Raw genomic sequence first — 16,306 nt, 5'->3', positions numbered from 1 at the left:
TGAATGAGGAAAAGTTCAAGCCGAGTCCACTCCCCTCCAGTTTAGCCTCTAATCCTTGTAGGTACAGCATGAACAACAAAGGTGACAAGGGACATTCCTGTCTAAGCCCCCTCTTTACCTCTACAGGCTTCGACACCTTTTTCCCCCATTTTATTAGCCCCTGGTTATCCTCTGCATCACCATTCTGTAGACCACTGATGTTACCGTTATGGGACGGTAGTTGCTTATGTCAGCTTTGTCCCCCTTTCCCTTATATATCATGCTCATCCTACTCAGTCTCCATTCATCAGGAACTTTGCCATCCATTAACATTTTGCTCACCACCTCTCTTAACGTTTTCTTAGACTTTGGGCCCAATGTCTTTAATAACATGATAGGAATACCACCTGGGCCTGCTGATGTGCTACTTGGTACTCTCTTCTTCACCCTTTCCCACTCTCTTTGTCCACAATGAAACAATTGCACTAACCGGTCTAGCCTCCTCTACTAAGGCACCTACGACATTTCTTTGCTCTTTAAACTTTTCTGACATTCTGATGAACAGGTTAACCGAGCGCCCTCAACGGCGAAAAAAGTAACGAAAGTTGGCACACGCGATCCCATAGGACCCTGTTTTCTGTGCAGGTCTCTATTTCAGTCGGTCTTGGGATTAGCTACCGGCGAAACTGGAGGTAGCCAACGCGGCTCTTATTCTTTCCCAAATCTAGCGTGAATACAAGCTTTTGCAGCTAGTCGGAGCATCTTGGCGCAGCGTGGTTCAACTTGACAAATTTCACGCTTATGGCGCAGCTGCTACGCCCCTGCTTCAAGGTGAACAATTAAGCAGTCCTGACTCAGCAGCAAAATGAAGGAAGGGATCGTTGCGGTGTTATGGCACACAACCAACTAGAGCATCATGTTGTGCTTGAAGCGCCCCTCAAAGGGGGTTAAGGATGATTCTCTCAAATGCATGCATTGTGCAGAGCAAATGCCACTGAGTGTGCTAAATTGGGCAAATAACTTGCGAACTATGCTCCTAAATTCCCATTCCTGTGTCTCGTGATAATACCAGCACTGGTATTTTGAATACTTTTGCCTTCGAGCATCACACGATCCGCATGGCACCACCAAGAGCAGGATATGATTGGCTCGCTACTGCAGCGAAATAAAAAAATAAAATAAAGGCGGGTGTGTGCTGACAAATAAATAGATAAAGGAAAAAGCAGGTGACAAATGAATAAAGATAGATTAAACTGAGCCAGATTGGTTTCGCGACACATTTGTGGGCGGATACCTCTCGTCGCCTACGTCATTACAGCAAGTGTTTCTGGACCGATGGGAAAAACGTGCACCCTACCGAAAGGACTCTTAAACGGGAAAAGAAAGACTGGAATACAAGGTGAGGTGCGTATAATGCGGACAACAAAGCGGGCGGGAGAGAGATTGTCACTTGAAAAGTTGGTTCAGAGGACAAAAGTGGCAGATTTTGTTTACAACAGGGAAAGGTTTTTTCCCTTGCTCAACCCATGCATGAGTGGAGAGGGAAAATGTGGATTTTAAATCGCGGATATCTCTATACTTGGCCTCACAAGATATCTGCAGCACTAGGAAAGGCAGAGAAGAGTGCCTCTTGCCCCTGTGCACTATAATTGAGAATTGTGCTCATACTGTCACCCCCACCAATTTGGGAGGCGAGAGGCACATAGGAGCACAATTGCCTATTGTGTCTCTGCCTTTGGCAGTGCTGCAGGTATCTTGTGAGACAAAGCATAGTGCCACTTAAGCTGTATTAAAAATTTTTGCTGGAGGATGCTATGCAATTCATTACCTATTTAGAAACCCTTCTAGTGACCCTTCGATAGGCTTTTTTTATTTGTACTTACTTCGCAAAACTGTAGAACACTTAAGCACTTCACGACTGTGTCAGCATTATTTTCAATGCACACGCTAACACTAAGCTTCATACCTCTCATGATGACATTTAAAAGTGCACCTGAAATACTTGCATTGTTTGTAAAAAGTCCATTACCAGGTGTCTACTCATTCATCGCTGTTATGTTTACACCGCTAGGAAGACACCCTGCTAGGTTGACCTCAATCGCTAATTTAGCTAAAAATACTCTGAAAGAACTAGCTCTGCAGTGCAAGAACTGATAAAGTTTAATTTCACTGCATCTTTACAAAAACAACGGAGGAACAAGGCTGCCATATACACAGGAATAATGCATGCATGCATGCATGCAAAGCTCAGTACCACACACTACAACAGTCGTTTGCATAAGTGCTTGGTACCAGAACACCATACAGCATCACTGTAACACGTTCAGTACTTTCTTTGGGGCTCACTACATGAATGACGAATACAGCATTGTTTCCTTTGCTTGCAGTTATCCCTGCAACATTTTCATAGCAAGAGAATTACACCGCCTACATGTGTGAAGGCGGCAGCTCGCTTGTACAGCGCTGTACACACTGCTTTTCTCACGATGCTCTCTTCATCCTCCTCCTCTGACAACCCACGCTGCACCAGGTCACGAGGTGTAGCAGGGTGATTAGAGCCTACAATTGCAGTCATATGTGTCACTTTGAATCCCCACCGCTAACTAAAGTAGCAGATGCACGCCAATTAGGCAGTTAAATGTTATGGCACCATTCAGAATGCTGCATTAAGAATGGTTGCATCACAATTTTGACATGCACGAGGACAAATCTGGGGCCACATGGAGTGATGCCTTAAAAGCAAACAGTGCACAAGCTGCTATCAAGCCAGTGAAGCAGAGAGTGGGCCAGTAGCATGCCACTGCTAGGCATACTACGCCACAGGCGTAGTATGCCATCGTCTCATTAGACTTTCGGAGCCTTGACAACGGCTGGAAACACAGTTGCTTTGATGCGAGCCAGTCATGACGGATGTGGAGTGAGGCACGATGAGATATCAGGTCTTACTACACTCTCATCTACTTTACACTTAATTACCAAAAATAATTCTCAACTTGCGTCACGTCATGTCCCGCGACTTTGGTACCACTACTCCCAGCAACAAGTTTTGCACTGCATGAGACACATATGGCTTCCACCTTAATAAAAACAGAAAATCCACTTTGGTTGGGGTGAGACAACCATCACCTGTAGGCTGTGTCAGGGGGTTCTATGAAGAAAGCAAACCCAGTGTGCCCCAATATTAAAAGGCAATATGGCCAATACGGTTTTTGCCAGAATGGCTAAAACCTGCCCTCCAATTTCATGGTATAAAGAATAACTTCAGCACGTAAGTATTTTGGAAGCTACCTCAGATATCTTTGACAACTGCAGGAACTTGCTGGTCGGTTTTCAATTTACCATAGCCTTGACATGGCAACTGCAAAGGATGACTCAGCATGTGCACAGTGAAGAAAAGCTCCGGACATATTAGGTGTATTTTATACGCACACTATGCAAATAAAATATGCCCAACTACCACAAAACCAAAGGCTGTGACCCTTGCACTGGGCATATTTACACCACAGGGTACCACTTCTCAAAGGTGGTGTCAGCACTGCCTCGACCTTTTATCTTGCTTTGCCTTGAGCAATGCGATGTAAGTAAGTAAGTAAAAAAAAAAAAAAAAAGTTTGTCCATAAGTCGCAGCAGATAGAGAGGTGTGTGAAAAAAAAAAAAAAAAAAAACGATTTACCATGCGACCTCAGTGATATTACGTTATTGGCACAGAGATCTATGCAGCCTTGCCAGCCAACTCTCGTTTGTCACCAGACCCGCCAGTGTGCTTGTCGCTATAGTTGCACCGGGTTAGGATATTCTGCATTTGTTTTTGAGATCCATTAAGATTGAGCTACATGTGAGTGACGGGATGAAGCAGCGCGGCAAAACCGATCATTGTTCGCTCCACTGCCTACTGGAGAAGATGCATGCTTGCAACAGAGCGAAACGGACAGCAATGCAATATGGCGTTCTGTCTAGCTGGCACAGTACACCACAAAAGTATGCACAAATGCTATACCAGTCATAACAAGTGCAAGTATTGGAGCATTTTGCGACAACAAGCAAAACAAAGTGCATTTACAACACACTGTATTGAATTTGAAGAACTTAAAATGTGCGAACTTGCGCTTTACAAGTAGTCATGTGGCCTTTTGGTCTTTGGTTGCGATTAGACATTCGTTGAATATTCGACTGCTTGCCACTGTTTATACAAAGTACAAAATTTACGCTGCAATTCACAATGCACAATTGCAATGAAAGACTTAAAAAAAAAAAAAAGGAAAAGCACGCAAAATAATTGGCAGTGACGCGTGCTCACCATTAATGCTACTCGCTGATTGTGCATGCCCTTTCGACGAAGAGGCAAATTTTCTATCTAGACAGATTCTAGCAACAAGCCAAGTGATACATGCATTTCTGTTCGTGCGACGCTTGCCACTGTAGCGTTCAGGCGAGTTTTCACGTATATGTAACTCGGCCTTTAAGGAAGGAACACGATGGTTATAACCCCGCAAGGCTGAAACGCATGTGCTACTCCAATTCCAACCATGGCATTTTTTAGGAAAGTTGATTAAAAGCAAGCAAACAGAAAATGAACTTAATCTAATTAGATGTGAAGGTGACCACTGCCTTGCTTACTGCATCTGAGAGGGACATTCAAAGTTCGCCCTAAACTGTAATTCATTTTACAGCAGACAGCACAGTGCTTTTCGCGCATGAAAAATATGTGCCTTAAAACAAAAAAATACAAGCGAAAAGAGTTCACAGAACAGAAATTCTAGTTCACTTTCTAGTCCACCATCAAGTCCCGTGAAAGTTCTTTTAACCGAAAATGACATTTCCAGCCTTCAAAAAAGGTGCACACTTCATGTGATAATGCAAGTTAACGTGCCGAACATTTCTCATCAGACTATACGTCACATGGGCAGTTTTTATGGCTTTGTGTACCCACCGTTAGAGAACACTCTTCTAATCACAGAGCATATTTCTGAACAGCTCACACCTGCCTAATAACAACATATTGTAAGTAACTCCACATTTCTTTGCTCTGCGTTTACTCAGCCTTCCATTTATACACCTTTCCACAAGGCCAACAGCTTCCACACATCATTTTTTGCCCAATATCCCTTGCATGGTTTAGAAATGCTGAGCAGCCACTAATACCACACAGGTTCACTGTTTCCTATGTGATGGTAAAGCAAGATCTTCTTCGAACACTGCCACCCAGCCTTTTACTATATCCTCTTTAGTTTAAGCAAAGGCGTGTAGAGAGTCACATCTGTTCATTTTTTATGTTGCTGCATCTGTCCTCATAGCTGCTTAATGCAACATTATGCCTCAACTCATTGCGCCAAAACTCTATTTACGAATAGTCAAAAGCTCTAGATTTACCCACAAGCAAAACCAAATTCCCTAAGAAAGGAAGTGATCTCACACAGCATGTCTACAAGCTCTACAGAAGGAAGTGCAAAACACAAATTTGAGCTCTCTTGGACAAGTTTCAAGTACGCTGAATAAAATAAAAGTGGTTCAGCCATGCAAGGTTCTTGCTTGCAGCATATATGTCTCTCTATCAACTTAATCCTTGCATTCACTGATCCAATTAGGCAATTCAGAGCAACTCAAAGAATCAAGCCAATCTCTGAAAACCAACATTTCTAATGTGCATCAAAATGCACAATTTCACCATAAGAAAAAAAAATTGCTAAGAAGGCCTCTAAAATTCCCAACAATTCAACTGTCCATGTGCAAAATAACAGACATACTACCTTCCTACACTGCTCAGCAAATAAATGGCGAAAAACAGTAGGAACATGTGAACCTGCACAGCTCCTTACTCTGGCAGGTAAACTGCACCAATTAATTTAATTAATGCAGATGCAATAAACATAAAAGGAAGATCCAGAGCCATTTGCACACTCAATAAAAGTACCACTGTGAGTGCAAACCTTCAAACTAATATGCTTTACCTATACAGAGCATATGTATAAAAGTCAAGGTCTAGTGGCCCCGTCACCAAAGCTCGACCTCTCAATATTGTGCTTTACATACGCCGAGACAGGAAAAGATTGAAGTGTGGATGCATCATCATCACAGAACATTTGTATGGTGTACTGCGGCCATCATCTACAAAACCCTATTATCATTAAGGACCCATATGGACCAGACACATGGTGCTCAAGACGCAAGGCTGGGTAAACACAAAAGGAAAGTACATGAAGGAAAATGCAAGTTACTAGCAACATTTTAGTGACAAACTGAAAAACACAGTGATCATAAATAGCTCTTAGCAGTGTATAGGTCTATTCACACTTGCGACTAGATGAAAACGCGCGACTACCAGTCGCGCGACCAGAGGAGAGGAGCTCGCCACTACCGATGTTCACACTTGCGACAGTCGCCTTCTCGTGCTGTTCTCGTTCCGAACGAGTTGGGAGTAGGAGAGCTGCTGGGCGATAACAGTGAACGTCGGTAGCTGCCGCTTGCCAGACACTTCAGCTTTTTCAGGCGAGCCGGTACGCATGCCGCGCTCTCGTGTTTCCAAGAGAACGCCGACGACGAATAGACGATGTCAGTCGCCGTGATATCAATATAAAATGTTGCACTTGCGTAAAAAACCCATTTCTCAGAAGTTCATGGTACTTACCGGATAGTCCGAATATCTTCCCAATCTCCTCCCAGGCCATATCCTATCTCCCTGCCTTTGAATTCCGGGTGCCGTTTGTTGAAAAAGTAGGAGTATTCTTTAAGGGAATAGGGTAGGCAAAATTTCCGAAAAAAAATCGATTTTTTGTTTTTGTGTAATTTAAAATCTCTATTCTTTCCTTAACATAGCCCAGTCTTTCATTTGCGCGCTTGCGTAATATTTACCTCAAAATCAACATTTTTCGAAACCTAGGCAGCATCCAGCCACACCCCCTTTGACACATGCTCGGGATCTGTGCCTTTCCTAAGCTAAACAAAAAATTTTTTTTCAACGCCTATTTTTTGTCACGTTTAGCGGAATGGCAGTCACTCATCTGGCAACAGTGAAAACCTAGCTAGCATACTTCACTTAGCCAAACGAATCCTAAGACGCAGCTGGATTACTCGCAACGCGCGGCATTTTGCTCGTGTTTCGGCGTGTTGCGTGTTTTCGCGGACATACGAGTTTGTTTATACCTTTGTGCTGGTTATTTAGCGGTAATGCAATGACAAAGCCAAGGAAGTGCTTTAAAAAACGTCTCTTCTACGGAAACCGGCATAAGTCGGATCTCCAATGACGCCAATTCTCCGCAACACAACAACCCAGGAGTGGGCGCCGCGGCCACCACGTCTGCGTCTGCACCAAGTGCGCGTCTGCGTCTGCGCGTCTGCAGCGGTCCTTGAAGCAGTGAAGCCGGTGTTTCAGTAGCTCTCAAAGCCGAGCTTCTCCGGAAATGTCTCCATGGAAAAACACAGAACGCGAATGAGGCGTTCAACAACGTTGTATGGGAGCGTGCTCCGAAAAATGTCTTTCTTGGTATCAAGACGCTGAAAATAGCGACAATGGATGCTGTGCTAACTTTCAATGATGGCAGCATTGCTCGAGCCGAGATTCTGAGGTTATTCAGAGTTTCTCCAGGACGGTTTACAGTCCAATGGTTGCGCGAAGCTGACCGGCGGCGACTGTACTTTGCAGAGAGGGCTACATGACTGGTCACTAAGGAGACCCGGAAAACAAGGCAGCTAGCGCAGAAAAAGAAGTGTTGATGATGGAGGGGACTACCAGGCTGGTGGCTATTGAAAAAATGCGTGAGAATGTGTTTCTATAGTCCTATATTGCAATAAAGCTCTTTCTTCCACTTCAAAGCCAATTATCTCAAAACACCAAATTTTGCTGCTTTTGACCCTTTTTTTAAGAAACTACAGGCGCAAGGGAGATAAAATTTTCCAGACATTGAGCAAACATTACAGATAGTCTACTGAACTAGGATTATAAATATTATTGCAGACGATTTTTATTTACAGGCTATTTACTGCAGATTATGGCTCTAAAATTTGGTGGGTCCAGTAAAAAAACGATAGCAAAAAAACTAACCTTTAAAAAGAAATTATCCTAGTTCAGCAACACTACCTAACATTGCTGATTACAATGCCACCATTGTTAATATTCTAACCCCAGCAGATCATAAGAAAAAGGGTCGCGAACATAGCCTAAAATGCATGGCAAGAATAGGACCTACCCTGTTCCCTTAATTGCATTGAGAAGGTGCTCGTTCGAGCACTCCGGGACCTCGCTGATTGGTGAAATGGTTGGCGACTGGAAATTCGAGCAGTGCCCGATCGGCCCGCGGCAGTCGCTTTTCGACCGATGCGACCATTTGCGACTGTCGCTTTTCGACCAAAACAGTCGCGCGACCGCTGCTAGTCGCAAGTGTGAACGGGCCTTATGAACACAATGAGGTTGCACATGTGGAATGAACCAGGAAAGCATGAGACATCCTTCAACAGCAACGTAATGCTGTTAGTAAATATACTCCTTCGGCGTAATCAACCCCCCCCCCCCCCTTTTTTTTATTTCCTTCCTGCAGATAGTTGGGCAGGTAATATTCTTCACACAGTAAGAATTAACTCCAGGAGGGAAGTGCACTTTCTCTGTCATTAGGTACAGCAACTGGTCACAGCCTGTGCAATACCAGCCAACCTAGACCTGCATGTTGCTCTGTTGTGTCCAGTGGCCACTTCCTGCTATTTTTTACGCACCTTCCGTCACTGCTATACGGAGCAAGTTCACCCAGCTATTAACTATGCACTCATAGCACAGCACAGAGGCCCCATTAAAAAAAAAAAAAAAAAAAAAGAAAAAAAAAGTTATATAAAAAACAACGACACTGGGTCAATGTAATAAGGTGCAAAGTGCCTCCCAGCAAAGAAGTTAGTAAACTTTGGTACGTACGGAGGTTGCCTGGATGGGGAAAAAAAAAAAAAAAAAGCACACCTGCACGAATTCAGCACACCGAGGTCTCACAAGCGCGGTCTGGATGATGTCAGCAACGGGGCGCTACGGTTTCGCGCGGGGCCAGCAAGCTGTCGCTATGCCATACCCAAGAAGCTGTTTACTCCGATCGCCAAAAAACGAATCTCGATCGCGAAACATGCCCAATCAATGAGCAGCGAAAGGAAAGCCGTGCAGCTGTCCGTTTGCTGCTTCCCCGGGCGAAACTGCGTGCTTAGCACCAAGCGCATGCAAAAACAAACACGTCTGCACACGGTTACGTCACATTAACAAAGCTCCCACCACATGTCCCAGCGCGGCTTCTCTGGCATCGAACCAAGGCGTTCGCGCCAGGAGAAGCGACCACAGCACTTCACCTAGCAAAAATTTCAGCGACACAACGGACATGACCGACAAAAACATGACGCGTGCACACAGCGCATACCTTTCTTAAGGCTTATCTCGGAATGCCTCGAATTCATCGTTGCTTTAGCAGTCACAGGGGACGGCTTCACCGCTAGTCGTTGCCGGCTCGTATCAACTCTCTGCGTAAAGCAAACCAGAAATGTAACACGGTTACGAAGGAGCACTACGCAGTCAAATCGAGAACGTGCCTCTCGCGCGCAACATCAAATGGCTGGCGCCAAATGCCACGAGTTCGTCCCCTTCGTCTTTGCGGCAAAAAATGTGCGTTACCGGCAGGTATGGGCGTCGATGCTCGCGGATATTTTCTCTCACTGCGCGAGACAAGCACATTCCGATCTGGTAACCTATTTAAAACAGGATTTGCAGCCTTCGTGACGAAATGCTGTTCACGTCTGCAGCGCGACGACTCGGTTACAGTGATATAACATCCTAAACTGCAAATAGTACGATTTCGATTGCAGTGATCGAAATCTTTTCGCTATTCACTAATCCAGGACGTGTTAAATCGGCGCTAAGTTAAGAAACCGTATTAGCATCAGCACTGCTGACCGACGCCAGATCGGCGGAAGTAAGCCTAACGCACGACAAGATTCCGTACTTTACGTGCAGTTACAGCTTCAGTAGAATCATTTAAAAATCAAACGAGTGAAATCAGGTGGCTTACCGCTGTATTTCCAAAGTAGGTGGTACCCGATAAGCAGCTTCATAGGAAACTGAAAAAATAACCCGACGGAGAGGCTCAATCCCTGCTCCGCCGCGGTGCCCACGATGTCCGCCATTTATTCTCTGACAGTGGTGCGCCGCATTGCCATTAAGTGGCGCCATCTGGAAGGTTCAACAGGAACCCCCGCTTCAGCATTCTAGTAGGAGATGGCGCTAAATGTTTAAAGCTTAGTATTTCAATAATCCTGTTTAACAGCTTTTCAACTTAATTTTCTTTTTAAGATAACTATTTTAGCTGAGCGCTCATAGAGTTCGACCATGATTCAGTAGGTCCCGCCAGTCTTGCCGAGTCATTCAATGTTTTTTCAAGTATTGATTGAAGTTCTTCACAATGCCGTATCACATATACTTAAACCGATTACTGAGCTGACGTTGTTAATTGTACGCATCTAAAAACGTCGGCATATGCTGAAACTCCGCATCGCTAGGCTGCGCTGCTTAACATAGCGGTTCGATTACGTGCACCGTAATGGGGTCCGCACCAGATGGACGAAGCGACTGCAGCAACTCCGTAGGAAGTACGGCTTTTTTTTTTTTTTTTTTTTTTTTTTTTTTTTTTTTTTTTTTTTTTTTCTCAGCCCGTGCAAGTGGAGACGGAGCGAAAGTGGGCGAGAGCTGTTGAGGCTCAGGTGCGAAAGGTGGAAACCGAGCGCTGGAAGGAGGCCATGGAGGGAAAGTCCACACTTAAGATCTACGGAGAACACAAAGATGTTTGTGCGGAACCCATCTATGACAATAATATCTCTAGCAGCTTCCTCGTCGAGGCGCGAGCCGAAGCACTCCGAACTCTAACCTAGCGCCAGCGCTACGATGCTTGTGTGCTAATTACAGTGTGCAGATTGTGCGCAGTGAGTACAGTATTCTATGGGCCTGGTGCGCTGCAGCTTTGGCCGAACATGTGGCGCCGTCTGGGAGGCGCCGCTGTAAAACGCGGCTGTCTGGATCCGCAACCGTGGGTAGCACCGACGCTTTGTTCCGATTTCTTTTTGGGTCCCCGTAAGAATAAAAAAATAAACACCGACTGAAACAAGGGCCTGTACTTACTTAGTCATTTCGAATCTCATATCGCACCCATTGCTTTTCGTTAAGGCTGCGCATTTCCCACGTTTGTTTTTTTGTACAGTACTTCACGCTAGGTTTTTTCAAGCATGCACGAGCGATCGCTAGCACGCGAAAATCACAAAATAAACAGGTCTTTTTTTTTTTTTTACTTCTGGAGCCAACTTGAGCTCTAAAAGTTGTGACAACTACTAAAAGTTGTTGTAACCAGAGCTGGCAGGCCTTCGGACACGGCTAAAGTCCCTTGATAATACGGCCTGTATTGTAGAGAGCGCGGAGCCTTCCTGCCCAACGGGAATTTTTTTTTTTCCAGCGACTTCCTAATGATAGTTTCCAGCTGTTCTCGGCGCTCGCTTTTGGGAAGCCTAGCCTGACGTAGAAGACGTAGAAGCACGACATGGAGAGCGAAGCACATTGCAGGAGTGCGCGCTTTCTGACTTGCCACACGTTCATGGTTCCCCGCAAAGAGAAAATGTCCTTTTAAACTAACAGCTCGATCTGCTCTTGTGTTTATGGGTGTCATAATAGTTATAAAAAAAAACAACATCGGGAAGCAATCGAAAATCAATTTTTTTTTGCGATTTCCTTGGAAATCATACGAGAGCAATGTGTCGCATCGTTAACAGTGGCACCCGGCCTTGCAGACGCAACTGGCATCCGTGATATTGTGTGGGTTCGCCAACAACTACATACAAAAAAAAAAGATGAATTACATATGTGGTGAAGAGATGCCGAAAGGGCCGAATAAATCTTACCTCCAAGCTGACATCGTAGAAGGCGGTCTTCATTTCGGCAGCGCATTTTCTGAAGATATCCGAGGGCCCTTCTGCACTGTGAGGTTCCCCGCGCACTCCATGCACGTGCTGGCTTCGTACAGTTTCTTACCGAGCACCAAGCAGTTATTCTTAAATTAAGTCTCAACATTCCCGATCGCCCGAAATCCCCCGAACAGCACGCGCTGTGGAGCTTGCTCAGCCATGGCTGTTTTTCCGCGCACTGAACCGTCACCACTCGTTTCGACGCATCGAGTAGAAAATAAAAACTACGGTAGAAATGCCGAGCGCCGAAAAAGCACGTACACGCAAGGCCCGGCGCCTTAGGGTATACATCTCCATATACAGCCTGCTCGTCCCGTCTTGGGGAAGACGTGTTTTTTTTTTATTTTTTTTTAGAAGCCTTTCTATTGGCCAACGGAGCCCAGCTCTCGGCTGTCGCTTCTGGGGGGTCTAGCATGCCGTTTCCACATACACTGTCACCGAAGCGAAAAGCCAGTGCTGCGCATTGCACACTGGCTTAGTTTTTGTTTTATTTATGTCTTTACTTTCAAAGTACCATATTGCTCGGGTTCCGAATTCCTACTTCAAAGAAGAAAAAAACCCGTAGAGCCGCCAGCAGAAGCGCTCGCGCGCCGACGATGCGCTGCGCCTAAAGCGCCGGCGGCCTTCTACCAGACGGGTCTGGCATGAATGGGTAGCGGCTTTCTTCGCTTTGCTTTTGGTTTATTTTTCAACACACACACATGGTACATGTGTCTGTTATGTACGCGTGTGGCAGGAGGCAGGAAATGACCGACAAACGTTTTCTTCTAACAAGGTTTCTGCCGAGAAGAGTAGACTTCGCGTTCACTCCGCCGCCTCTCTCCGACGAGCAGACATACCACATATGGGTGCGCCGGCGGGAGGTGGCGCTACTTGTTCCGGAGCAGTGGCGCCTCCATACCAGCGCACTAGGCCCATAGCGTGTTGCACAATTAGAGGCGCGATGTAAAATGCTTCTCCCAGCTAAACCACGGAATCCTCGCAGTTCAAATTTTGCACAGAAATGGTGTTTTGTTGCTAGCATTTTTTAATACCAAATTTGTTTGGGGTACTTGCCTGATTCGATCAAAAGAAGTCAGATGTTCTCATCTTATGCGGCGGCGACGACGCCAGACGAGCCACTGCTCGAGCGATGGCACTGGTGGCGCCACCTTATGCTGCTTACAACAACTGAAACTTTCTGCCAGAAACGTTCGCCCCTTTTTTTCCTGCTACAGAGTTGTTGTAGCAGCTTGAGGTGGCGCCACCAGTACCATCGCTGGGGCAGTGGCTCGTCTGGCGTCGTCGCCGCCGCATAAGATGGGAACATTGGACTTCGTTTGATCGAATCAGGCAAGTAACCCAAAACAAATTTCGTATTAAAAAATACTAGCGACAAAATGCCCTTTCTGTGCAAAATTTTAACTGCGAGGATTCCACGGTTTAGCTGGGAGAAGCATTCTACATCGCGCCTCTAATTGTGCAACGAGCTGTAGAAGGCTATGTAGTGGCAAGAGCGGGGCGCGTTTCGCTCGGAGGCGCTGAGGCAAAAAGAAAAAAAAAAAAAAAGCGGTTGGCCGCGCGGCGCTGCCGGCGAATACTGGAGTAGAAATTTGGCCGGCTGCTTCTCTGTGCGGCGTAGGAGGGAGGCGCATCGCAGTGAGTTCGAGCGCTGCCGTTGGAAAAAAAGCAGCGAATTCAACTGGTAGTCGTGTTGAGGTGCTAGACAAAAAATAGGAATATGCATGGGGGCGAGAACACAGAGGGATTCCCATAGACATGTGGCACCACTCAACAGAAGGGAAGCCGCGAACAATTAGGTAGCCTGAACTGGACACCGCGCGGAAGTATTGCCATCGCCAAAGGTTAGGGTGCGTCGTTGAAACATATGAAAAGTGAAAAACAAAAACAAAAAGCTGGAGCAGTGAAACTGCGCAACAGAGCGTTTTTTTTTAATACCCGCTTTCATTTGCCTCAACTGGTTCCTCCCTACCGTCGAATACAGCTCAAGAATGAACTATAGATGACCTCCAGAGGAGGCTTCTCAGGCAAGTTTTTCCCATTTCTCGTGCTTCGCTATCTGGGAAATAAACGAGTTGAAAATCATAGCCCGTGCGTGTGACTGACGGCCTTGTGTCTGCTCGTCCTGCGATATTTTCCCGCCATGAAACTGACTTATGGATTTCTTTACACGGTGTACGTATTTCTGTGGTATTGGGCTCATAGGCGCGTTTCCTTTTTTATTCGTTTATTTTAGCGCTTCCAGTGATATAAAACAAGAAAAAGCAAGTATTGGCTTTTTTGATCACTCGGAATCACTGAGTACTGAGAGGATGGCATTTTATGTGATAAAGTTGTACCGTTGTAGTACATTGTAGTACCATTGTAGTACATTGTAGTACCATTGTAGTAAAAATCTAACTCAGGACTCGGGGGTCTGAGACCCCCCGCCAGTATTTGACAAGGATCCGAGGCCTTCCGCGCTCGAACTTGTATATAAGGACAGCATGAATATAAAGTAAGCAATAATTTTGTATCTTGTCAGTTGTGGTCTGAATATTAATTAACATTCCTTCTCTATCGTTTCAAAAGCTTCGCACTGTTTTAGAAAGAATCATTAACTTATGTTTTCTGAATACTGAGACGAAAAAAAATAATATATAAGTCGGTTTCGTCGCACAATGGCTCTAGCTGATTCTGTACACGCGCCAAGGGTCTCCTATTTTGCCAGTTCACGCGCGCAGTGTTAAGGCATCGACTGAGCGAATTGTCGATATGCTTGCAGCTCGCGCGATGTTGGTTGTATGTCGCCTGTCAAACAGACCAACCATACTGTTCTTCGAATAGTATATAAAGAGAGAGAGATTTTCTTCCGTTCACTTGTGCTGTGAAATTAGTCATATTTTATGATTCCAGCTCGTAGGGACTGTTCAGACGCTTCTCGATCGATGGCAAAATAATATGACAGTGGTCTCACAAAAATATTAAATACGTTGCAAGGGCTAAAGCTTCATTTTATTGTGAGCTGTTTTACATCACACACTGTCGAGGACACTGGCAGAGTGTATGCATCACCTTTTCTAGTATAGGTCCTGAGCAAAAACCCGCACTTAAAAATTTCCCCCTTAAAACAAATTTGTGCGCCAGTCGCTTTCTCTCTAAATTCCCCTCTTCATTCCCTCTCCATCCAAGCTCGAATTACTAGAGACTCCCTCCGAAGGAACCAAACTTGCACCAGTGCCAATTGTTTTCAAAATGTGTGATGTTTACTTTCGGTTGCCATGTGTGTTCGCATTTGTGCGCACTGTCAAGACAAAAATATAATCTACCTGTGTCTTGATATTTAACGTGCGTGCATTTTTATGGCGTATAGGGAACAACATTTGGATTATACATTCATTGTTGCAGTGAATAAATGTCCGCGAAAATATATTTGGCAGTGGGATTTCTGTTCTCATTTTTTCCCGTGTGTGCCCAGTTAATTGAGAAAAGTGCCATTATGTCAAAATTGATTCGTAGCTGTGCGTTTGCACTTCTTTCCATTGCATGGAAATGAGCCCTTGAACCACTGAATAGACAAGCAACATGGTCGGTCGTGTTGCAGAACGCGTTTCAGCTTGCACCTAAGCTGACCAGACACGCCCAGAGCTCCGCTCTGAACAAAAATGGTCTCGTTCTGTTTGAAGAAATTAGGTTTATTTCTCTCCTTCAGTTCTGCAGATTTACTTCATTGTCGTGTCTCAAAGCAGCGATAATTGTTTGCGTAGTTGTGCCATGTAACCATATTATATATTGGCATTGTTCGCCTTATTACGCCACAGTCAGAGTTTCGGTACGCTTGTAAATATATGTTACGCACAACATAATTTACCAATTAAATACAGGCAGTTGTAATTGTGATGGCCTATATTGTTTATATTTAACGAGCGTCGGGAAGTCGTGTATATTTCACGTAGCCACCGATCTTGAAAGGAATTAAAATACCTACTGCAGCCAACTGATTTACTTAAAAAGAGACGAAGCAAGGACCCATTCGGTTTTATGCGTCTTTATTGCCAGCCAGGCCGAAAAAAAAAGCAAGAAAGAAAGCATAGGAAACGCTTGATCAAGCGTTCTTTTTTTCCTTTTTTTACTTGGTAGCGCCTTTAACACCGTCTTCAATCCGCAAATTTTTTATTAATGTTGAGTTTTGGGGAAAGGAAGGTGCAGTACCTGTTTCAGTTCTCGGTGAACGCCTACACTTAAACGATCACCAGCATGCAGTCGGAGGTACGTTCGTAAATATATATATATATATATATATATATATATATATATATATATATATATATACAGTAAACTTTATTCCGACGTTTCGGCCGGGGTCCGGCCTTTGTCAAGGAATAGG

The 16,306-nt window shown here is 44.9% G+C and overlaps 1 protein-coding gene across 1 annotated transcript in view; it reads right to left on the bottom strand.

Annotated features, from left to right (window-relative positions):
• The window catches only part of LOC146184815 (protein Dr1-like), a 61,869-nt gene extending 51,744 nt beyond the window's left edge, over positions 1–10,125 (bottom strand). The window contains exons 1-2 of the mRNA XM_084609492.1: positions 10,005–10,125; positions 9,360–9,459 (exon numbers count right to left, since the gene is read on the bottom strand). Of these exons, the coding sequence (XP_084465618.1) occupies positions 9,360–9,396 (37 nt within the window). The 5' untranslated portion in view covers positions 9,397–9,459; positions 10,005–10,125. The remainder of the gene's footprint in view (positions 1–9,359; positions 9,460–10,004) is intronic.
• Positions 10,126–16,306: the final 6,181 nt, after the last annotated feature.

Source organism: Amblyomma maculatum, chromosome 7 (assembly GCF_055883805.1).
Source record: "Amblyomma maculatum isolate TAMU_Amacu chromosome 7, ASM5588380v1, whole genome shotgun sequence".
In the NCBI taxonomy this organism is placed as follows: domain Eukaryota; kingdom Metazoa; phylum Arthropoda; class Arachnida; order Ixodida; family Ixodidae; genus Amblyomma; species Amblyomma maculatum.
This window is presented reverse-complemented; position numbering and strand designations above follow the sequence as displayed.